This window comes from Musa acuminata, chromosome BXJ1-11 (assembly GCF_036884655.1).
Source record: "Musa acuminata AAA Group cultivar baxijiao chromosome BXJ1-11, Cavendish_Baxijiao_AAA, whole genome shotgun sequence".
Classification (NCBI taxonomy): domain Eukaryota; kingdom Viridiplantae; phylum Streptophyta; class Magnoliopsida; order Zingiberales; family Musaceae; genus Musa; species Musa acuminata.
In genome coordinates, this window is record NC_088337.1 from 31,049,221 (window position 1) to 31,073,334 (window position 24,114).

General features: G+C 40.1%; 4 protein-coding genes across 5 annotated transcripts; 2 read left to right on the forward strand and 2 right to left on the reverse strand.

Annotated features, from left to right (window-relative positions):
* Positions 1 to 351: 351 nt before the first annotated feature.
* On the forward strand, positions 352 to 2,828 carry LOC135596491 (wall-associated receptor kinase 2-like). The gene is made up of 3 exons (XM_065088536.1): positions 352 to 1,141; positions 1,231 to 1,383; positions 1,504 to 2,828. The coding sequence occupies exons 1-3, from the start codon at positions 352 to 354 to the stop codon at positions 2,826 to 2,828; spliced, it is 2,268 nt and encodes a 755-aa protein (XP_064944608.1).
* A 3,004-nt stretch (positions 2,829 to 5,832) lies between these two features.
* Positions 5,833 to 7,675, reverse strand: LOC135596659 (wall-associated receptor kinase 2-like). Of its 2 annotated transcripts, XM_065088722.1 has the most exons (2): positions 6,506 to 7,675; positions 6,318 to 6,441 (listed from the first exon to the last, which is right to left on the reverse strand). In XM_065088722.1, the coding sequence occupies exons 1-2, from the start codon at positions 7,400 to 7,402 to the stop codon at positions 6,364 to 6,366; spliced, it is 975 nt and encodes a 324-aa protein (XP_064944794.1). In that variant the 5' UTR covers positions 7,403 to 7,675; the 3' UTR covers positions 6,318 to 6,363. The 2 variants fall into 2 exon arrangements, with proteins under 2 accessions (XP_064944793.1, XP_064944794.1); XM_065088721.1 differs by having other exon boundaries at positions 5,833 to 7,660.
* A 2,462-nt stretch (positions 7,676 to 10,137) lies between these two features.
* Positions 10,138 to 11,296, reverse strand: LOC135596660 (transcription factor MYB30-like). Its single transcript, XM_065088723.1, has 3 exons — positions 11,151 to 11,296; positions 10,937 to 11,066; positions 10,138 to 10,852 (listed from the first exon to the last, which is right to left on the reverse strand). The coding sequence occupies exons 1-3, from the start codon at positions 11,281 to 11,283 to the stop codon at positions 10,258 to 10,260; spliced, it is 858 nt and encodes a 285-aa protein (XP_064944795.1). The 5' UTR covers positions 11,284 to 11,296; the 3' UTR covers positions 10,138 to 10,257.
* Positions 11,297 to 13,138: 1,842 nt separating this feature from the next.
* Positions 13,139 to 24,047, forward strand: LOC103972163 (inositol phosphorylceramide glucuronosyltransferase 1). The gene is made up of 11 exons (XM_065090902.1): positions 13,139 to 13,307; positions 13,708 to 13,942; positions 18,533 to 18,653; positions 18,757 to 18,942; positions 19,375 to 19,538; positions 21,483 to 21,590; positions 21,802 to 21,939; positions 22,021 to 22,167; positions 22,676 to 22,946; positions 23,028 to 23,151; positions 23,287 to 24,047. The coding sequence occupies exons 2-11, from the start codon at positions 13,709 to 13,711 to the stop codon at positions 23,405 to 23,407; spliced, it is 1,614 nt and encodes a 537-aa protein (XP_064946974.1). The 5' UTR covers positions 13,139 to 13,307; position 13,708; the 3' UTR covers positions 23,408 to 24,047.
* Positions 24,048 to 24,114: the final 67 nt, after the last annotated feature.

The following is a 24,114-nucleotide window of genomic DNA, read 5'->3' on the forward strand; positions in this document are numbered from 1 at the left end:
ATCAATTTACAATGTCAAAGCATCATTCTCGTCCTTTGCGATGTCAAAGGTTCCTCCTTGGCTTCGGTTTCAACGAGGCAGATGCGCTGATGTTTACAACGGGCACTTGATGTTTCAATTTTGTTTTTAGAACATGTTTAATAGTGCAATTAATAATCCATGTAGCGTTGCTTCCAAGACGATGTCTCTGTCCTGCTTCTGCTCGATTGGAACGACGAAGATGTGTAGTCCTCCCGATTTAAAGGAGTTCGCAGGAGGCCCGGAAAGTCGGCGACGGAGGTAGAGGAGGAGAGAGTGATGATGAGCCGCAAGCTGCTGCTGTTACTGCTGCTGCTCGCGGCAACCGCGGCAATGGCATTCGAGCAAAACTGCACCAGGAGATGCGGTAGCATCGACGTTCCCTACCCGTTCGGCATCGAGCCTGGCTGCTACCGGGAGGGATTCGACCTCTCCTGCGACGTAACCGAATCCAAACTCTACGCTGGCAACATACAAGTCATCGGTGTGGATGTTCCGAATGGGCAAGCAAGAGTGTACAAGCGCATATCTTGGGACTGCGACGACTCCGTCTTCCCAGCCAAAGTATCAATCGCAATGGACCTTACTGGTTCGCACTACACGTTCTCCGACACCCGCAACAAGTTCACGGCCATCGGATGCGACACCATCGCGCTCTTCGTCGGTGCCACTGATCAGTCCTATTCGACCGGCTGCGTGTCTATCTGCAACGACAACACCACTTTCAGCAACGGTTCCTGCTCCGGCGCCGGCTGTTGCCAGACCTCCATTCTCCGTGGGCTTCAATTCTTCAACATAACCTTTTCCTCCACCGGCCACGAGGAGATCTCGTGGGACAACCCCTGTAGCTTTGCTTTCCTCGTCGACGGCAGTTGGTACTCCTTCCGAACCACCGATCTCAATGGAACTGACTTCTTTTACAGAAATGGCGGCCGAGTTCCGATGGTGCTGGACTGGTCGATCGGCGACGACGTGGGATGCGAGGAAGCACCGCAAAATTTGACCTCCTACGCATGCCGCAGCAATAACAGTTCCTGCCTCAACGCCACCAATGGCATCGGATATCTCTGCAATTGCTCGGGCGGTTATCACGGCAACCCCTACGTGGAAGGCGGATGCGAAGGTCTCCCTCTTTCTTCTCTCACCATGTAGCCAGCCTATCTATCTGCTTCTTTCTGTTTGCATGACTACTTACCTCCGCTTTGTTCTTAGACATCAACGAGTGCGATCACCCAGAAAAGTATCCATGCCATGGATTGTGCGCCAATTTACCTGGGAATTACTCATGCATATGCCCCGAAGGCATGAGCGGCGACCCTTTCTTATCGGCATGTCATAGTTACAGTTCAAGCTCCTCAAGTTCGAGTGAGCATTCTTGACCCCTAAACATTCCCACATGATTCTTCTCCTTCTTGACCCCTAAACATTACGATCGCGTGGAGATCTCCCGACGATGACGTTGTGCACAACCCCTTTCGCTTGCAGAAACTATCATCGTAGCCAGTGTAAGCGTTGGAGGGGGCAGTGTTCTGCTTCTCGTAGCTACTGTTGCACTATCGAGAATGGTGAAGCGGAGAACCGTCCAGAAAAGGAAGGAGAAATTCTATCAGCAGAATCTAGAGTTGCTAAGAAAAGAACAATCTTCTTCTTCGGATGTAGCTCTGATCGAAAGGATGAAGATCTATGAGCTGGAGGAGTTGGAAAAGGCCACCAATCATTTCGACAAAACCAGAATCATCGGCGGTGGAGGCCATGGGCACGTCTATAAAGGAATCCTGTCCGACCAACGTGTGGTTGCCATTAAAATGCCCAATATAAGCAATCAAGTTGAGCTTGCCCAATTCATCAATGAAGTCTTCATTCTTTCTCAGACGAACCACAGGAATGTGGTTAAGTTATTCGGGTGCTGCCTACAGACCCAAGTCCCCTTGCTAGTTTTCGAGTTCATCTCCGGTGGTACGCTCTCCGATCATCTCCTCGCTGGCAAAGGGGTCTCCCCTCTGTCGTTCGAAGACCGTTTAAGGATTGCCACAGAAGTAGCAAAAGCACTGTCCTATCTCCACACCGAAGCTTCCGTAACCATTTTCCACAGAGATATCAAGTCGTCCAACGTACTACTCGACGAGAGGAACACCGCAAAACTAGCGGACTTCGGTGCTTCCAGGTCTGTTTCCTTCGAGCAAACTTCGGTAGCTACCGCTGTTCAAGGAACACTTGGGTATCTAGATCCTGAGTACCAACAAACAGGAAGACTAACTGAGAAAAGCGATGTGTATAGCTTCGGAGTCATTCTGGCAGAGTTGCTGACAGGCCACCTTGCCATTCCTCGCCAGGAGAACAATGTGGTGAGATATCTAGTCATGGATTTCCTAGTTGCACTCAAAGAGAATTCGCTATTTAAGGTTCTAGATCCTCTGGTTCTCAACGAGGGGAGCCACGAGGCAGTTGAAAGGATCGCAAGGCTGGCGGAGACGTGTCTCAAACTGAGCGGTAATGACAGACCAACGATGAGAGAGGTGGAGGATGAGCTCGAAGCCATAAGATCTAAGAAGGCACAAGCTGATGATACCATGGTTTCGGTGAATAGTGGACGTTCCAGTGTCGGAGGAGGCGCTGCATCATCCGAAATTAGTCGAAGAATTAGAACGGGAAAATATAGATCCGAAAGACAGTTCTCAAATGATGATGGCATAGATCTTGGGAATCCTGGGATCACAAGCCGTCTCGGGAGCACAACATCATCCGAAGCAAGTGGGAGGAGTTCAACCACGCAGTATAGCATGGAGATGGAAGTTAAAGAGAATATGTGAATGGATCGTTGTGTTGCTCGACGAATGAAGCTGTACATGCTATACATTTGTATACAGGTTGAGCAGAGCTTGAGATTGTCCTCCAATCATGCTCATGAACTAGGGTGATTGCCCTTGAGCCATGGGATGATTGATACGGTGAAGATACAATAGATAAGTTTTATTATCTTTCAGCGACTGGATGTCTCACCATGCTGTTCTTTTGATAAGGAATGGCAAGCTGGCCTGTCAGCAACTCTGCCAGAATGACTCCGAAGCTATACACATCGCTTTTTTCGGGTTAATCTTCCTGCTTGGTGGAGATTGGGATCCAGGTATCCAAGTGTTCCTTGAACAACAGTAGTTATCGAAGTCTGCTCGAGAGAGAGACGGAGCTCGAGGCACCAAAATCTGCTAGCTTTGCGGTGTTTCTCTGTGGAAAATGGTTGTGGAAGCTTCGAAATGTAGATAGGATAATGTTGTTGCTACTTCTGTGGCTATTCTTACACGATCTTCGGACGACAAAGGCAAGAATCCTTCGCCACCGAGGAGATGGTCGGAGAGTGTACCGCCGAAGGTGAACTTGAATACGAGCAAGTTTGAGAAAGAACGAAGACTTCATTAATGAATTGCCCAAGATAACAAAGTAAGATGGGCTTGGCTCTTGTCAAGATCGGATGTCCATCAGTTGTCATAGAAGTCAGTTCCATCAGTTGTGTCATATAATTTTTTAATCAATAATAAATATATTTTTTTATTTAAATTATTTTATAATATATTATATGATTTTCTCAATCAATAATAAATATAAAATAAATATTCATTGAAATTATTTCATAATATAGGATATCATATTGCGATCGTTCATAAAATTATGATAATATATTATTATAATTTTTATGATTTAGAATTATGATAATATATTATCAAAATATTGAGAGGGTTATAATAATCATTTATTTTTTCAATAATATCAGTTATAATAATCTTAATATTCTTCTACTAGTACTCCGATCGAAAACACCATCAAGTAGAAGAAATTATTGGCGAGATAAAAACTCGATAAGAGCATCTATAAGTTGATTAAAAGATGAGATACTAGAGGCACTAGCTCATAATTTTAAACTTTGTGACGCATAAAGTAAAAATCAATAACTATATACTTCGTTCAAGAGTAAAATACATGATTATTATATAGATCTGTTGCCCTAATATTACTATAATAGATAGATAGAGGATTAAAAAATATAACAAATAGTTCATATAGCAATAATTAAATCCAACAAAATTTGATAATTGTAAAAGTAATCGGTCCATATTCAATCTTCATAGAAGATCTTATAATAGAATATTATTTCTTAAAACTCCAAGAACTTGGGTTAAGATCAATAAATATGATATGAGTACTAGTGGATATCTTGTCATCCTAATTGCTTATCCAATTGGCATTAAAAAATGTATGAAGCAACAAAGAATAATAATTTTAGAGAAATAAAACATAATCAATAGTGCCCTTTTTAAGTATTGAAAAAGGCATTTAATGGTTGTCTAATGATTGAAAATAAATTTATGTATAAATTAAGATAATTTATTCACTGTATATCAAATATTATAGACTAGCAACATATTGACAATACTCGGTTGTATTACTTAAATTAGTACTATTAGATACGATAAGAGTAGCACCTATGATGATTGACATAATAATAGTATTGACTTTGAGAAAATATGATAATAAAAAAATAATGGATATATTTTTTATTAAGAAAGAAATAGACTATTTGGTATGTTGATGACTTAACACTAAGAATACAGTAGGCATGCATTCTTATAAGAATTATAAGAAGATGATCTTCACGGATCCAAAATATGTATTTAGGATTGTCAACTTCAAGATTATTTTCTCTAATCATTTGTGGAGGATAATTAATAGTACTATCTACTCATAAGATTATAACTGATCAAAGAGAATAAAATTGAAGTATACCCGAGAAATAGGTTATGGGTATGAATTTGAGAGGAGCTCGGGATAATAGTACTTTCAAAAGGAAAGCAGTTAGGAATAATATAAAATAAGTGAGTAGTTAAAAAGGTACTACCGACCGTTTCGAAAAATAAAGAAGAAAAGATCTTAGGTAGCCTAGAAGAAATTAAATTTTTAACGATAATGGTTATGAATTTATGTACACAAAGAGAAATTATAAAAATATAATAATTATATATTTTTTAATCGATAATAAATATAAAACATTTGTCTAAGTCATTTCATAATAAATTACATGATTTTCTCAATCAATAATAAATATAAAATATTTATCTAAATCACGTTGAGATCAATCGATCCTCGTTATTTGATATAACTATGAAAATACATTATCATAATTTTTATAATTTAAATTTATAATAACATATTATCAAAATATTAAAAATCATAATAATCTTATTATATTTTATTTTTTAAAAATAATATTCTTCCTAATAATAACAACAACAGTTGTTGTTATGCCAACCACCGTTTCATGTGATAGAGGTATGGTGATATAAAGACTATGTTTTGCTCCTATTAAAGATATAGTCGTGAGCTAAAAAGACTTGGTCGTAATTTTCTGTGCCGACATGACTTGAGCGTTGACCCGACGAAGATTCAAAGAGGACGACCGGCATCGACCAGCGACCGATGACCTGAGCACGAACGTTCTAGGCTGACAATTTCAACCTTTCATCTGATAGGCGGATGCATACATCAATTCGGTCAAAGGTATTATACGTATAGATGGGAATGGGCACTAAAATTTTGACTAAGTAAACTCTTAAGTCAACGTCATGCTTGAAGAAGCAATCACGTCATTTGAAAGACACAAACGACTTAGCCTCCGCCTCTATTCTCCTCAAAATATCTATTCGTGTTATCAAAATCATGGGGATTAAATATAATTTTAATTTTTTTCATAGGATATTTATTTATGATAAATATTTCTTAATATTTCAAAATCGAAAAGTAGCTCATTTTTGAGACATGGACGAATTATTACTGTAATTGAAATTATTCTCTATATATATATATATGAATTGAAGTGCACACCATTTCCCAATCTCGGAGTTAAAACACTACAAGACCGGAAAAGAAGACCACAGTACAATTCTATTGCGACACTAATGTCTTCGCGCGACAGAAGACCACAGAAACTAAGGAAACAGCACAACGCACTCGAAATAGACTAATATCATCAACGTGGCATTTCACCTAACAACGCGAGTTCCATCTCCACGGTGTACTGCATCGTTGAACTCGTCCCGATTGCTTCGGTTGATGTTGTCGTGCCTCCCTCATTGCTCATGATTCCAGTGTTGCTAAAATCTGTGCCATCATCATTTGGAAATTGTCTTCCAAAACTATATTGTCCAGTTCTAATTCTTCGAATAGTTTCAGATGATGCATCGCCGCCTCGGATGCTGGTCTTCCATGAAACCATGGTGTCATCAGCTTTCGTTTTCTTGGATCTTATGGCTTCGAGCTCATCCTCCACCTCTCTCATCGTTGGCCTGTCATTACCGCTCAGTTTGAGGCACCTCTCCACCAGCCATGCAATCCTTTCGACTGCTTCTCGGTTCCCCTCTTTGAGGACCAAAGGGTCTACAATCTTAAACAGTGAATTTTCTTTGAGTGCAATTAGGAAATCCATGACTAGATGTCTCACCACATTGTTCTCCTGGCGAGGAATGGCAAGGTTGCCGGTCAGCAACTCCGCCAGAATGACTCCGAAGCTATACACATCGCTTTTCTCAGTTAGTCTTCCTGTTTGGTGGTACTCAGGATCCAGGTATCCAAATGTTCCTTGAACAGCCGTAGCTATCGAAGTTTGCTCGAAGGAAACAGCCCTGGAAGCACCGAAGTCCGCTAGTTTGGCGGTGTTCCTCTCGTCGAGCAGTATGTTGGACGACTTGATATCTCTGTGGAAAATGGTTATGGAAGCTTCGGTGTGGAGATAGGACAGTGCTTTTGCTACTTCTGTGGCGATCCTTAAACGTTCTTCGAATGACAGAGGCGAGACCCCTTCGACACCTAGGAGATGATCGGAGAGCGTACCACCGGAGATGAACTCGAAGACTAGGTAGGGGACTTGGGTCTGTAGGCAGCACCCGAAGAACTTAACCACATTCCTGTGGTTGGTCTGAGAAAGAATGAAGAGTTCATTGACGAATTGGGCAATCTCAACTTGATTGGTTATATTGGGCCTTTTAATAGCAACCACACGTTGGTCGGACAGCATTCCTTTAAAGACGTGGCCATGGCCTCCGCCGCCGATGATTCGGGTTTTGTCGAATTGATTGGTGGCCTTTTCCAACTCCTCTAGCTCATAGATCTTCATCCTTTCGATCAGAGCCACATCCGAAGAAGAAGATTGTTCTTTTCTTAGCAACTCTAGATTCTGCTGATAGAATTTCTCCTTCCTGTTTTGGTTGGTTCTCTGCTTCACCATTCTCCATAGTACAACAGCAATTACAAGCAGAAGAACACTGCCCCCTCCAGCACTTACAGTGGCTATGATGATAGTTTCTGCATGCAAACAAAAGAAAAAAATGTCTGATGACATCGCAGTTTACCTGCCATATGACCTCCTGTGTAACAACTGAGAAGCATATGAATTGCCGCAGTTGCTATGATCAGCAGCAGCAGCAGCAGTAACGACGGCAGCTTGTGGATCATCATCATTCTCTTCCCCTCCTTCGCTCGCTGCCTTTCTGACTTTGGTGCCAACCGTTTTAAAACCCAGACAGCGTCGACCAGCCGTTGACCCGATGGAGCTACGGAAAGGTCTTCCCTTTCCTTCCAATTCTTCCCCATCTTTTGTTGGTAATTCGCCATTGGAAATCAAGGATTGGGCTACAACTACCTCCAATCTTACTCTTTGACATGTCAACAGGTTCCCATGGTGATAGATACTAATATTTTTTATAGAGTCATACATATTCCTCATCTAATATGTAATATACATAAAATAATTTGTTTTAGGGGTGTAAAAGCATTTCTTATTCGTATTATTATTCCACTAGCTTTGGATCGCCAACCAACCTTAAACATTACCTGTTGAATTCACGTAGCCACGCAAATCTCGAGAGGCTCATTCTAATATGTAAAATAATACTATGAGTGCAAACGATTAATAGGGTAATATTAAATTAAATATTATGATGAAAAAATGTTTAATTAATGACCTTTTCAATCTTACTACTTAAACACCATCTTATTCATATTTTTGTTATGTGCTTCTCTTTATTAATAATTTTATAAGATTCACTTATGATTATTTTGTGAAGAAAATTTTAAGAGTTTAAATTAACATTTGAATGTGTTAAAAAAAAACTGTTATGCATCGATAATACCAACTCGCTTATGTCTGCTCCATCTTATTTACATTATGATAGACTTTTCTTTTCAAAAAGAGATGATATCCGAATTCACTTATGTAAATATATTATAATAAAATAGTATGAGAAAATGAAAAATTCAACATCTCGTGAAAACTTGTAATTATTGGCTTCATGTAAATAATTTACTCAAATTCTTGTGGGTATACTGTATGACATATGCAACTTATGTTATTAATTAAATTCATCTTAGTTTAATATGAAGTCTTCGTATAAGCCTATACTTCAATAAACCATATATTAAATATTTCAAAGTCTTTATGTAAGTCTTCATATAAGCCTATGCTTCATATAACATACTAGATTGATGATGCATCAATCTAGTATGTTAGACTTAGCCATTTAAAAATTTAAATTAAATATTATGATGTAAAAAAAATCTAATTAATGATCTTTTCAATTTTACTCCTTTTAATAATAATGAAGTTTATGAATGTTGTCAATACATAACTTTCAAAATCTAAATTTTTCTTAGAGTTTATTCACAGGGAGCCTATTCAAACACATCTTATTCATATTGTTGTTATGTGCTTCTCTTTATTAATGATTTTATAAGATTCACTTGTATTTAATTTGTGAAAACAAAAATTATTTACAATAAAATAGTATTAAAAAATTTGAAGATTTTTAAGTGTTGACTTCATGCAAATAATTTACTCAAATCATTATGGGTATAATATATAGCATATATAACTTATGTTATTAATCGAATTCATCTTAGTCCAATCATGAGCTTATGTTTCATGAGAAATCAAATATTAAATATTTTAAAAATATTTGATTCTTTATATTTTATTTATATATTCAACTCAAAGAGAAGTAAGCTTAATACTATGACCAAAAAATAAATCTCTATTGATCATAATGAAAGAAAAAATGATTGAAAATGTACTAATTCACAAATACGAGGTTTTTTTTCTTATTATCTTTCACAAATAGTTTTTTTAAAAATATCATTCATGAAAAGTGATATATGTTCATTAATTATATTATATATATATATATATATATTCATTATTTCATATGATAATGGTAAAAAAAAGTATTTAAAATATTTATTGATGTTGTCTAATTATACTGCTAGAGATGAGATTCAGCCTAAGATAGAAACTCATGATCGGAAATCATGAAATTTGGGTAAGAATATATATGAAAAATGTAAAATGTGAGATTTGATTTGAACATTTTGCATACAATAATTAAGATACTTACTAAATAAGTTGGATGTCCCCATATGCATGATGACATATGCGGCACTCAGGAGATGGTGATGCAAATGGGAACAGTGCATGTCGTTGTGGATTAAGGCCCGTTGTTGCTTGGATTGGGCTCCCAAATGGGCCTCTCTCTCTCCTAAATTTATTGGGAAATATTTTTGAGGCTCTCTCAATGTAATTTTTGAGGCTCTCTCTCAATGTAATTTTTGAGGATTGGGAAATATTTTTGAGGCTCTCTCAATGTAATTTTCTTCTATAGTATTTTAATGAACAATTAAATCCTAGTTTTCAATTTATTATTTCATATTTGGATTTTTGATCCTTCAAATAATTTGATTTCATGAAGAACTTCGGTTCTCCCTAAGAAATCCAAAATCTATTGTGTTTCTACATTGAATCTAATTGTTTGATTATAACATGATTGCAATACACAAGAGAAATGTGCACATCAATGGTTAGTAGGTAGAGGTAGATGTTAGCACATATAGTTTAATGCAAGCATGAATGCTTCTGAGGTTTTGACTTCCATAGAATTTGAGATATAGAGGTATTTGTTTCTCCTCCTGGTGATCCATGTTGGATTCATTCAAAGAAAGATTTGCAGTGTAAAAGACAAGATGATGGCTTCCACAGTTTTTTTTGTGCTCGGTTGATATCATACATATAAACACATGGTTTTAACATCCATAAGCTTCTCATTATCAGTTCTTTGTTTCTGATTTGTTTCTTAATCTTTGCAGATGTTATTGGATCAACCAATTTGCCGCAGTTGAAAGCAAACACTTCTGCAAGCAGAATCGATGTCAGATCACTTGCACATCCGCAGGATTGATTCGTGGCAGATCCTCCAAGTGTTCAGCTTCCATGAACACCTTCAACCAGAAGTCCGTGTCGTCGCTGGTGGTGGAGCCGAAGGAGCTCAGACTCTCACCCACCGCAGCTCCGGCTGCAGACGAGGGGACTTGCAGCGACGCAAGCGTCATGGATTCCGTGGAACTCTCCATCGAGAACGCTTCGTCCAACCAAAAGCTCTCATCGATCACCGCCACTTCTTTGGAATCGTAGCTCTCCTCCTCCCTGGCCTCCATGTTGCTGCTGGTAACGTCTCCCGACACGGCCGAGGAGTCAGTGGTGGCCGCGGAGGAGAAGCCACTGTATGATTCTTCCACCGATACCTCGATCACATCACATCTCGGATTACCCGAGTCTGCGTCCGCTTGCGGGTTTACTCGCTCGGGTTCCGATTCGTTCTTGGCATCACGCTTCTTCTTCCTCCTCCTCTTCTTCGCCGCTTGCGTCGCCTCCTTCGGATCCATGCGCTTCTTCAAGTGGGTGTGCCACAGGTTCTTGATCTCGTTGTCCGTTCGACCCGGCAAACTGGCTGCGATCGCAGACCATCTGTCGAGAAGAAGAAGCAACATGAGTCGATGTAATCCCAATGAACGAACGCGGCAAGAAGGACAGCGATCGATCCGGACATACTTGTTGCCAAGCTTCTCGTGCAGGCTTATGATCGTGTCCTCTTCCTCCGCGGTGAAGTTGCCTCGCCTGATGTCCGGCCTGAGGTAGTTCGTCCACCGCAGTCTGCAACTCTTCCCACATCTCAACAGCCCTGAGAAGTGAAACAGGACACCTCTCAGAACCACAGATACAACTCAGATGATCTGAGAACCTAATCATGCATACTCATGCTCACCTGCTTTCTTGGGCATGGCTCGCCAGTTCCCGTGGCCATGTCTCTGGATGTACTCGACCAGAATCCTGTCCTCTTCTGCACTCCATGCCCCCCTCCTGAGACCCACCTTCTCACAGCAAGGAGCTCTCCCCATCCTTCCTGTCTCCCTCCCCTTCCTGCATCCCATGAGTCCCACGGAGCTGCATGAGGCCTCGGCAATATATAATGGTGTCCAGTTGCCAACGTGCAATAACAAGTCCAAGCTGATCTCACGACCATGCAGCTCTGTTACCTACCATGACCCCATCTATCACAAGTTAATGAAGCCCTTGTCATACTTTTCCGCAATGTAGACCGAGTCAGATTAAGTGGCAGCAATATCGAGCTTGGTGAAACGAACACATACATTAATCAAGTCACATTTACTTGATGCACTCATGCAGTAATCATGATTCAAAGGTTACCTTGGAAAGAGAACAGACAGTGCATCATGATTCAAAGGTGCGGTGTGGACTGGAGAGTGTTCTCACGCAGTCACCTTCCTTTCAGCAATGACTGCATTTGCGTATGACTACACTCTGATCATTAACGACTGCTTCCTTTTGCCTTCAAGAAAACCTCACATGATCCAGAGTTGGTGACACCCACAAAGAGGAACAAAAGAAGAATCAATCACATGGGATGTCTTCACCTGGCCACCTCAACCTCACATGCATGCATGCATGTAGGTCTTCTTCCTGCATCAACAGGAGAAGCTCGACTTCACTTTCTAGCATTGACCAATGGAGACACGTTAATTGAATGCTTGGTTGAATTATAGGAAAGAAGCCTATTTCCATGACACAAAATGCTTCTGAAAACATTTTCTTATTGAGGCTTAGAGGGAGTTGTCCTTCTCTTCTTGTGCACCACAAGTCTTCATGAGATAATTTTCTTCCAAACACGAGTTTCCATTACAAAGATTTTGAGTAATGGATACACATTGTTTTGTCATTTTCTTCCTGGTTCTGCAGCTTGCAGTTGTTCATTCATGGTTGGTCGCGGCGGAGATGGTTCGAAAGATAACAGGGCAAAAACAAGAGCTGCTGACAAACTCCCAACCTATCTTCCCCACCGAACGGATAACCAAACCGTTTGCTGATAAGAGATAGCCTCCATGTCTCCGTCTTCCCAGCGAGACCAGCACTGCTCAAAGCGACTGGACATGGCGAGTGGGAAACTTCCTGGCGTTGAACGTTCAAACCGACCTCAGCTCTGCTTCCTTCAGCACGAGACGGGTAGAAGCCGTAGTACTCAAGGCAGTGGTGCACTGCGTCGTTGTCGATGCACGAATGACTTGCGCCTCCACCAACGCATTGACTCCCATCGCTTCCGTTCCAGCACGCTGCTGAACGCACACCCATTGCTTCTTGATTTGTGGTATCTTACTCGTGTGGAGTCAATGACCGGATCCGATGGTAGTTGACCGCTGCAGTCTCCAAACTCCATGTGTACCGAGATATACATGACTTGCGCCGTTCATGACTTGCCAATTCATCATGGTTGAATGAGGAATATGAATCATGCCGGCATTAGGCTCCGTGCTGAGAAAGTAGTCTCAAGTAAACAGCTGAAGTCAGCAGCACATCGGGTGGAGTTTGACAGTGACAAGTGCAGCGTGTCCGCTTGCGTGCATGTGGCATACACGTCGGCCTGTATGGCCGACTCCTTTGTTGACCCGATGCTCGTCATATCCACACTAATGCTGACTTAATATTTTCGTTGACCAACTTTGTACCTACCGTTTTCCGCTGCACATGACAATTTGATGGACACAGGAGATTTGTCATTGATCTCGGGTCAGGCCCAGCGAATGTTATCTGTTGGGCCGTAGCCTTGCAATGTATCGGAGTCGAACCGTGGTCAGGATGACGTCATATGGGTCTGGGCATTCGAGAGCGGGAAGGAGACCCATGTTTACATTTATACTAATAATAAAACAATGTCTATTATTTAGTCTCTCTTTCGAATTAAAGAGAAGGGGAAGAGGCAAAGGGTGGGGGGAGAACGCAAACTCGTCTGCTTCGTTTCGTCCTCGTCGATTCGATCGATCTATCTCACCCCCTCTTCCCCTTCGACGGGCGCAGCCGCCGGAGTCCTCCAACCCTCTCCCGTCCGTCCCCTCGCCTTCGGAGCTCCGTAACTCCTCGTTCCCCCTCTACTTTTGTGTCTGTCTTCTTCGATCCCTAATCTATTTGGATTTGGTCCTAGAGAATAGTTGTGTGCATTTCAGTTTTAGGGTTTCGTGGTCATCTTGATTCCTCGTTCTTTTGGTCTTTGTTCTTGTGTTTGGTTTTCTTGCTCTTGATATGGATTCTTTCCCTCTTTCCCCACGCTTTTGAGTTCTTGATCCGAGTGCTATTTGTTCCCTTCGTTTTTAGGGTTTCGTGGTCATCTTGGTTCCTCTTTTCATCTGGTCTTTGTTCTTGTGTTTGGGTTCTTGCCATCTTTTCCCACGCTTTCCATTTTGCCTAATTGTTGGTTCTTTTATTTGGTTTCCCTGTTGTTCTTGATGTGGGTTCCATTTGTTGGATCCTAGGATGAGGTCGCCTGTGGCAAGGTCAGGGTTCTTGATGATGGTTCTGGTGGTTCTTGGAGTCTCGGGTTGCGGGAGGGCCAAGACCGAGGACGCATACGTCACCCTCCTATACGGAGATGAGTTTCTCCTGGGAGTTCGTGTCCTCGGGAAGTCGATCCGTGATACCGGATCCACCAAGGACATGGTCGTCCTAGTCTCGGATGGCGTCTCCGAGTATGCCAAGAAGCTTCTTGATGTAAGGTTTTTTACTTTTAATGTTATTCATTACGTTTATTCTCTTTGTTGAAACTAAGGGTACATTTTGGTTTCTGATAACTTAAATTTTTTTGACTCGTTCGGTGTTGCAAGTGATTTACCTGTTCGTTTTGTAAAAGCTAAATTGTGATATAAGATTTAGATGAAAATACTATCTGTTTGTACCGAAGGTTTTCTTGATATAAGATACTGAATCTGATGAAAATTGAAATTGGTCCTTTAAACTGATTAGTGATTGGTCGTCTTAATGATATTCAAACTAACCTACTGTCACAGACAAAATTCTAAACAAAATGTTTGATGTAATGTTTATGTATGTCCGTGTCTTTTGGTTTGTTCATGCTTTCGACAGCATGTAGAGGGACGGTCGAAGGCTTAACAACATCATTTTAGTTGAGTTTAGTGGTCGTTTTATGCTTGTAAATAAAGGTTGTGTCATGTGAACACTTGTGAGAGATAATCGGTTTGTAGTGGATCATTTTGACCCTTTGTTGTGTAATTGTTCAGAGTTTGTAAAGTCTGTTTGTAATTTACATTGTCTATGAAGTGTTTTATGAAATGTTTGCTAATAGATTCCGAGTGAGGCGCTTTCTCTAACTCGTTTTCTCTTTTGTAGGTCCTAAGGGACCATGAGAGGTTTCGGGGAGATTGATCTTTGCGGAAGGACACGCAACGACGCTGTACGACTTAGTCAAAACCAACTAAGCCCGTGACAGATGGTATCAGAGCGGGACAAGCACTCATAGAAACACTTGGCATACAAACGTGAGGGACCTAGCGGGGTTGCATTGAGGGCAGCCAGCACGCGCGATCGTTTGGAGGAAAATGGGCATGAAGATATAGGGAAGAGGAGTCGCTTAGAGGAGCATACATCTGAGATTGACATTCAGAGGAATGACCAACCCTTCGCGCAAGAGGCACCATGAGAACAAGTAAGCTTAGAAGAATACGTAGCGCACAAAGATTGGGATAGTTGAGTTCGAGCTACGGCTCGACGTTGACAACAATACCTGATGGTGCTCAAGGCAAGCGAGGCGCTTGGTAAATAGTGAGACCATGCAAGGTGGAATTAGTTGCTCAGCGATCGAAAAAGTTGTGTAAAGCTCACAGAGGTGAGGGGAATTGCTAACTCGAAGAATTCGGTATTCATACAAGGGCTTGTATGCGGATGATGAAATGTTTGTGGCCATCCCAAGGTGATCGAAACATGGTGTCATGGAACATTGAAACTTTCTCTTCGACATGAGAAGGATACCTCCGTAGGAGGCTGAAGTGTGCAACGAGTTTAGCATGTTATTAGGCCTTGAGTGGTGCAATGAGGATTGTATTGACGTGAAGTCACAATCTAGCAAGTGCGTTTGCAAGAGGCAAAATAATGCATAGTTTGTTCAGCAAATCGGAATAGTCTAAGGGGATAGTGGTCTCCGAAACTTTTGGAGAGGAAACGAAGAGAGATGTTGCTCCAATGGGGTATATGTCCAGGAGAGATAAGTCCCGGCTCTCTAGAGGGAGAATCATGTGTAACAGATCGCATATGTTGAGGAGTACCTAAAAAACAACTCAACGAAGCTCAATGAACTGAGCGTGCGACGAGGAGTCGTCACATGATCTCAGAGAATGCATTGGTGGATGCATTGTGAGATCAAGTGGGGGAGCGACCCAAAACAACACAAATAAAGGCACATTTGGAGTCGATATAGAGATCAGACTCAATGGAGGGTTGACTCGTGGAATGGTGGGCGCGAGGGCCTCCATCAACTCAATGTAAAAATGAGGAGCAGAGCAACTTGGGTGTAACTTGGCGAAGTACCTAAGCCGCATGAAGGGAGCCAGCATAGAAGATTGAACATGGAGCGGAGACACAGAGCTTTCCTTGGACAGAGGTCAAGGATATGAACTCTTGCAATGGCAAGAGCAGGATCGTGTCGTTCCATGGGTCCTTCATTCTGATGGAGCGGACTTATCTTGCATGGTGCCAAAGACGAAGAGAGCTTCTGGGCACATGCACCTTATCTCGAAGAAGCATTTGATGGAGAAACCAAGGAGACTCAACTTGCGGAGGCTAAGTTGTGTTCAGAAGGCCTTGGCACGGGACAAGAGGACGCGGAGGCGGGTACTCTTGAGTAATATGTCATAGTGTTGCCATTCAAGTTGCCATGAAGGAAGCTATGCGCAGCGGAGATTATGCTGGGAGGGGCAGAGGCCCGTGATCCAGACAATGGTACACTAATTTCAATGAAGTCAGTGGACTTCGGGAGTTACTAGGCGACGGATTGTCCTAGAGTTGTGTTTCGTCTGATTGTGACCCGAGAGCGGGTGGACGAATGTCGATTGCCAAAGGAGCGAACAAAACCGAAGGTGGAAGAGACATTGCAATGTGTTGGCAGAGACCACACATGGAGGGATCATAATTCGAGTTCTTCCCACAAGGATCAGAATGCAATGGAGATGTCACCAAGGGGCGATATGATGCAGCGGATCGTGATGGAATAGTTCGTGGCAATGCGATACACACGAATATTGCCCCGTGAGGGATTATGTCATACAGAGGTATGATCAGGAGCTATTGGGAGCTCCACTTCGGTGGACAACACGACGGCAAGAAGGGTTATGGATTCAAGGGGTAAAGGTTATGGTACCGCAGAGGCGGGTCTTCTGTGCGTGTATCGAATAGCCTTGGTTATCAGCATATGAGGGCTGTGTACCACCGAGGAAAAAGTTTAAATGCAAGTACCAATGAGTCCCATGGGAGGGACTTGATCATGTAGAGTTATGATCGAAGCAACTGAAGAGTTGGACTATTCAAAAGCCCATATTCGCTTAAGGGAGCTTGACAAGTCAGAGGACAAGGTCGAGCAAGCGAATGTTGCTACCAAGGAAGCTAAGGAAAACAGAATCAGTGTGAACCCTGAAACATGATGGTATAGAGTCTATAGACCATGCATGAGAGCTGCAGTCTGTCTTTCCATCGACTAAGGGGAACTGCTTGGAGATGCTTGGAGAACAGAGAGGTGTTGAAGTAGGGGGTCGAAAGGGGCGAGGAAGCGACGACGAGTCCAGAGGGACTTAGCTACCCAAAACCAAGCATCGGTTAGAATGAAGGTGGACTCGGAGGAGTGTCATAGTGTCACAGAGGCAGATCTACTGATCGTGAAGTGATCATGATGATATAGTCTTCATTCAGGATGGGAACATTGTGGTAGTTGATACACCCACTACACATGTGTGCATATATGTGCATGTTTACATAAGTTTATATTCTGTATGTTTGCGTGCATGCATATCGGTGTCATCAATAGGTGTTGAAGTGCTCACCTAGACATTCAGGTAATGCAAAACAAGATTGGAGCAACCAAGGGGCCCTAGGCATGGTGATGGAGGCACCGGGCAACCAGATGTATGTCTGGACCTTGCTTGAGCTTCTGACCCAGGAAGGAAGCTTTATTCTCTGCCTCCCAAATTAAACCCATCAACCTTTACACTATCACCCATGCCTGACCCTCTGTTTTTGTGTTCTATAAAATACTAATCAAATCTCAAGTTTTTGCAACAAATCAATATGTTTATGTATGTATATGTTGCATACTACGTGGGTATATGTATATGGAAATGATTGATTTGATAAAACACAATAAAGTCGTAAGTTCCAACTATTTGGGGTCGACTACATGGATCATTTACTGCCAATGAGATCTGTAAAAAGTCATATGTGTAGTTAAGTTTAGGGTATTTAAATATTTATTTATAATTTCTATTAAAGTCTTTTTAGGTCTTCCTCTATCTTTCCTTGTATAACCAATATTTATCATTTCACCTTTTCTAACTATTACATCCGTAGGTCTCCTAAGCATATGTCCATACCATCCTAAATGATTCTCTTTCATCTTATTCTTTATTTAAGCGATGCCTGATTGTTCATGAATAATTTTTTTTTTTTTTCTGTCTTTCCTAACAACACCACACATCCAGTTCTATTGGTTTTGGATGGTTTCTGCTATCATGTATCAAATTTTGTTGGATTGTAAATAGGCATTCTGAACTTTATTTTAAGATGACTACTTTGATGTTCATAGAAAATACTTATCAATGCCATATTTAACGTGTTTGAAACAAAGTTAACAACTGAAAGTATCAAGTTTTCTTATATTTTATGATCTTGAACACAAAAATGCTGTAGTTGTCAGAATTAATGTCACCAAAATTGGAAAATTAAGAAATATAGTATTTAGTGGTGTTTTCATATGATTAAAGTATAAAGCACCTAATATCATAGTCTAGTTCACAGAACTGTAAAGATACTAAATTCCTGTACATTTTGCAATACAGACAGGCTGTCAATTTTTATCCAAGCAGTGGATATTCTCTACTCTGTATGTCACTTGACTGTGCATAAAACCTTCTTAAGACATTGGTTTGTTAAGTTTGTATATCAGACAGGTAAAACATTATTGATTGTTTCTTTCTTTTTGGAAATATTAGAATTGTTCAATAGTTACTAAAATTTTGATTTCTACATTTTTTGTGTGTCTAATATATAATATTAACTTAATACTTCTTAGATAAAATGTAGGCTGATGGTTGGATTGTCCAGCATATAAGTTTGTTGGCCAATCCAAATCATGTGCGGCCAAAGAGGTTTTGGGGAGTGTACACAAAATTAAAGATATTCAACATGACAGATTATAGAAAAGGTATTTTCCTTTTGACATCCCTCCTATATCCTTATGGTAGAAGAACTCAACTTCTTATTTGTTCTTTTGTGTGACTTATTCTGCTTTTATTGTCATCCTCCAGTTGTTTATCTTGACGCTGATACAATTGTCGTAAAGAGTATTGAGGATCTATTCAAGTGTGGAAAGTTCTGTGCAAACTTGAAACATTCTGAAAGATTGAACTCTGGGGTGATGGTTGTAGAGCCTTCTGAATCCACTTTTAGAGATATGATGAGCCAAGTGAACTCTTTATATTCTTACACTGGAGGTTAATGCCTTTTCCTAATCCCTTTACTGCCTTAGATCCTTAGCCTGATCATGTATGCATATTGAATTGATTTTCCTTCTTCATGTCTATTGAATTTATCCTATTTAATTCTGGCATGTTTTAAAATTCGAAAACATTTTAAAATGATGTGACATGGAATAACAATCTTCATAAGCCCAACTTGCTTATGTTAAAAAAGAATCTTTCTATTGATGCCATATTGTACAGAACAAAAAGATGTGTTGCAACTACGTCTAGTGTTCTTGGAGTTGGTGTTTCATCTTAGTTCTTGCTTGGTAGTTGGTACCATGTGGAATGGTATTTAAAGCCATGATCTAGTTTTGACATATGAAGTAGCAATCACACTTATAATAACTTATTATCATTGTTCTTTTCTTTGCTTTATCTCTTCACTTCTCCTAATTTTTGCAGGAGATCAAGGTTTTCTGAATTCATATTATTCTGATTTTCCCAATGCCCATGTTTTCGAGCCCAATTTGTCTTCAGATGCCATGAATTCTAGACCTGTACCTGAAATGCAACGGCTCTCTACTCTATATAATGCAGATGTTGGTCTTTACATGCTGGCCAATAAGGTAACTCGCAGGTAGCAGTTGGAGCTAAATGATGCATTTAGATCACTAGACACTTGCATTAGTAGCGCTTCATATCGTATCAACTAAATGATCTTGAGAATTATATGGTTGTCTTCTTAGAAGTTCACTCCGAGGGGATTAAAGTAGTCTTTTTTCTGTAGGTTTTTCATTTAAAATGCTGCTTTGTTTTTCCTATTTAATAAATGTCCTATAATTTTATGAGGCCATTCCTCTTCCTTATGCTTGCTGTCTTTGCCGGGATGATTCTAAAGATAACTTTGGAAGATGGGAAATTGACTGTGCTCGTACTGACAGTTTGGTGTCCTTGCCCAGTTTTCATATTATCCTGATTCCCCTTTCTTGATAACATAGCAGACTACAATTTTTCTTTGGTGTGTGTATTGTATGTGTGCATGTGGCTGAACTAGAAATACTTTGTATGAAGGAAACAATGTTTTTCTTCTTCTCTGCCCTCTGACAGTTGTCATTATGTTTCTAATTTTCTATTCAGTGTTTTGGTTGATGTCTTTGACCTTATTAATCTATCTCTCAAGGGCACCGAAGGTCTCCTTAGTGCTTTCTCTTCCATAATGTGATACACTTGAGTAATTCATGAAGTTGCTGCAATGATTGAAACTATCTCGAAGTACAGTAGGAGCCACCACCAGTCTTATAGGAACGGATGAAAAACAGTTTACTATTGCTGAATCTCTGCCTGTTTCTATTGTTCCTTGGATGAAGCTGCAAGCACGGATGAACTATAATGCCTTTTATCGTTAATACTTGTTTTAAGCCAGGTGCCTGAACACTTTGATGCCCAATCATCTTTTTCCGCCCTATTTTGCCCACTTCTTCCAAGCCTACTTAATGCACCAGCACTTTCTTCATCGTCCTTCTAATTCTGAAGGCATCTGATGCAGGCAGCCTCATGCGAAATGCATTATCAACCTAGATATCTGTCTTGTGTCTACTGTCCCATATTATATTCATTTGCAGTGATGTCTGTTCATCTCTATCATGCCCGGTTGTTGCTTCTGGCATCTTGTGACCGAGACCTTGGTGTCGCTTCCACTCAACCTGTAGATGATCTGATGTAATATATCAGTATTGTATAGTGAATGTTACCTTTTATTTTGAACATGGTTAAAAAATGTAGGTTTATTTTCTCGATGATTATAAGTTGTTTTTTTCTTCGTAAATCCCAGTAAACTTCTATGAAATGGAATGATGATCGTGCTAAAAATAGGTAGATATAATAACCATTTTTTGAACCAGTCAAGAGTATGCTTATTATCTTAGATCTACATTTTTAATAATTAGAATTTCCTTTCTCATTGCAAGCATCTCAAGAATTCTGCATAATATGAAGATCTAATTGTCAATAGGTATATCTGATACATCTATCAGTATCTTTATAGGACACATAATTTTGCTTTATAAAAATGGGAATCCTATTTCTTTCTTACTAAGATAGATTTATAATTATTTTATATTTCAATATGAAATCTAGTAAAATGAAGTGTGCTGATGCTAATTGTTAAGTCATTGAAAGTTTTTATATATAGGTCTTAGAAAAAGAGATCCGTATTTTTTATATTAGACTCTATCCAATTGGCAGCTTCGGTTCTGCTCCATTGCTATACCCATAAAACTGATAAATCTTCTTTTTTTTAAAATAATTTTCCAAATAAAGTAACTCAGTTTGTCTATTTAATTGATAGAACAAGCATCCTCTACTTGTCAACAATCGGCATGGTTGATAGGAAAGATTGAATTTTATCAAGAGAAAAATGCATCTGGTAGTACTATTCCAATATATTATGGCATTATAATGTAAAATGGAAATTTGCATTACTAAGTGTCATGTTTATGCCATTTTGGCTCTTCCAAGTGCACTGTTTTTTGTATTAGTTGCTGAAAGATGCTTTTATGCTTCCTGTGCAGTGGATGGTTAAGGAGGAAGAACTTAGAGTTATTCATTACACTCTTGGCCCCCTTAAACCATGGGACTGGTGGACAGCTTGGCTTCTAAAACCAGTGGACGTGTGGCAGGTGATTGACTTGATAGCTTTAGCTTATGTTACATGAATTCTTTTTTCATAATTTTTTCTCCAAGTTCCGCTTACCTACAATAAATGTCAGGATCTACTGTTACTGCCTTAATGTGTGATTGATTCTATCTTCTTAGAAAATTTAGCTCAAGATACTTATGTAAGAAATTATAGGAAAACTTTTATTAAAATTGTTTGCCTAAACCATGCAGAATGTTCGGAAACAACTTGGTGAATCTCTTCCTGGGACTGGTGGAGGAAGAGATCCTCATGACCAGCTGTTGGTCAAAACGTTATGTGTTTTTCCTGTTTGCTTGCTGTTTTTATTTTATTATGGTTCCTTTCTTCAGGTTAGTGAGACTATTCTCAGTTGCTATTCAAAGATGACACTCGCTGGAAAAGATTGACTTGTGTTTCTGATGCTAATGCAGATAATCAAGGATTTCACCAATATATTTTCTCGAAATTCCATCTGTGATTATGCAAGGCGTATCTACCAGCGATTTAGATCAGGAGGCCTTCCTGCATATTCTGGTGTTGGAGTTGCCCCATCTTCTTTTGTGAATCCCAGTCAACAGGTTGCTCTTCTAAATGCAAACTTATTAAGAAGTTGGTTGATCTTGCCTATATGAATTGTGAAATAACTGCATTATCAAACTCTAGAAAGCATGCAAGTTTGATTGACAATGATTTTACATTGTCTTTTTTGCCTTACAATTTTTTTTACCTATTTGTGAATAGAAAAATTGATGGAATCCTATGTCTATCTAGGATTGATCTCGTCAATTATAACTTAAATATGTGACCAAGAAGATAGGTCTATCTAGCTGCTAACTGGAATCCTAGGTGGCCTTATGGAAAACCCCTTAAATACCTATGTGACGTTAGCATAGACATTTTCTGTTGATGCTGATATGAAAGGGCTCATTTAATTCTTTTTACGATTTAGCATGTATAGTTTGCTGTCTTCAAGTTCTTACACAGTTCTCACATGTGTTTCATGTGGACATTTTGTAGTGCAATTGATGCAACTTTGCTTTTGTATATTTATAATATATTGTATTTGTGTTTATTATTTCTCAACAGTTTTCAGGTGGTTCACATTACAAGCTACCTGCTTACTTGGGCGCAATGTCTGTTTTTGTCTGCTTTATGGCTGCTGCGGTGTCCCTTGGTCTTTCATTTGTTCTGGTTCCCCGTCAAGTGATGCCATGGACAGGCTTATTACTGATGTATGAGTGGAGTTTTATGACTTTTTTCTTAATATTTAGATGCTATATAAATTTTATCCATCAATGGGGAAATTGGATTGCGAATCAGACTAACTATAATCGCCTTGATTCTGACTCAGGAAAAGGTGTGTCAAGTTAAATATAAGTGGTCTCCGTTGGTGATTTCCTTGTTGCACAATCTAACTAGATATTCTCCAATTTTTCAGGTTCTCAACGCAGTGCCTCTGGTTGTGACGTAGTGGCATGGTTTTATTGGTTAGGGATGGCAGTTCTGGCTATTGTTGCCCCTTCACTGCCGTGCCTGTTGGGGATTACTGCTCTTTTTACAAGGTTACCGTGATCTGGATCTCTTGTTGGATTGAACTAGTGGTGGAAAGAATTAATGAGTTGCTGCTGCAGATCTAATTTATATCGTTTGAACATCTATAGCTGCTGCCCTGATGTGATTTTTTGACGTGTTGACAGGTTGGGTCTGATGATTGGCGGTGGTTTTGTATTAGCTGCTTTTGTGACATTTGCCTCGGAGCATCTGGCTGTGAGAGCCTTTCTGAAAGGCTACGAAGATCGTCCGTCAGCCAAGGTCTAGAAGCACGTGTTTTCTATGCTAGGAGTTGTTGTAGTAATCATGTATTAAAGTTTTGGAAGGTCCTCTTCATTCGTTTATTTGGAAGATGACATTGGGCCGTACGCGAGTTGAGATTCAGAAAAATTGAGACAGAATGAATAGATTGGAACATAAAAGACGAGGACGACTTTGCTCCTTTCGGGAAGGGGGGAATTTAGCATGAATATTTGCTTTGTGTTACAGTCGGCTTGGAGGGATCATTACATGCTGGCAGATGGGTACGAGGATACTGACTGTCGTGGGGCCTTTGGATTTTGCAAGTTGTTTCTCTTACATACTGTACAGGATGGGGTAGGTGCAGTCTGTCTGACAGTTTGTTGATGTTGCTGCTGTGAGAAAACCGTACATGCGGGGTACGTCCTCGGTTCTCAGGCTGCGTAGTGGCTATGAATCAAATCCCTGGATAAAGTTGGCAGGAGGGACAGGTGCCCAAGATGGAGAGCCACGGACGGAGAGGAGGAATCTGTAACTCGAAAGATGGGGAACAACAGTTGAAAAAGAATTCAATTTATTTTTAATTAATAAGGATAATGTTTTTAATTTTATTTAAAAAAAAAATAATATTACTCTTTGTGATATGATAAATTTATATTTTACTTTCGGTGTTTTTTTAATAACATTTAGAGTCAAATGCATTTTGATAGGTATTTTTTAAATTAGAAATGTTA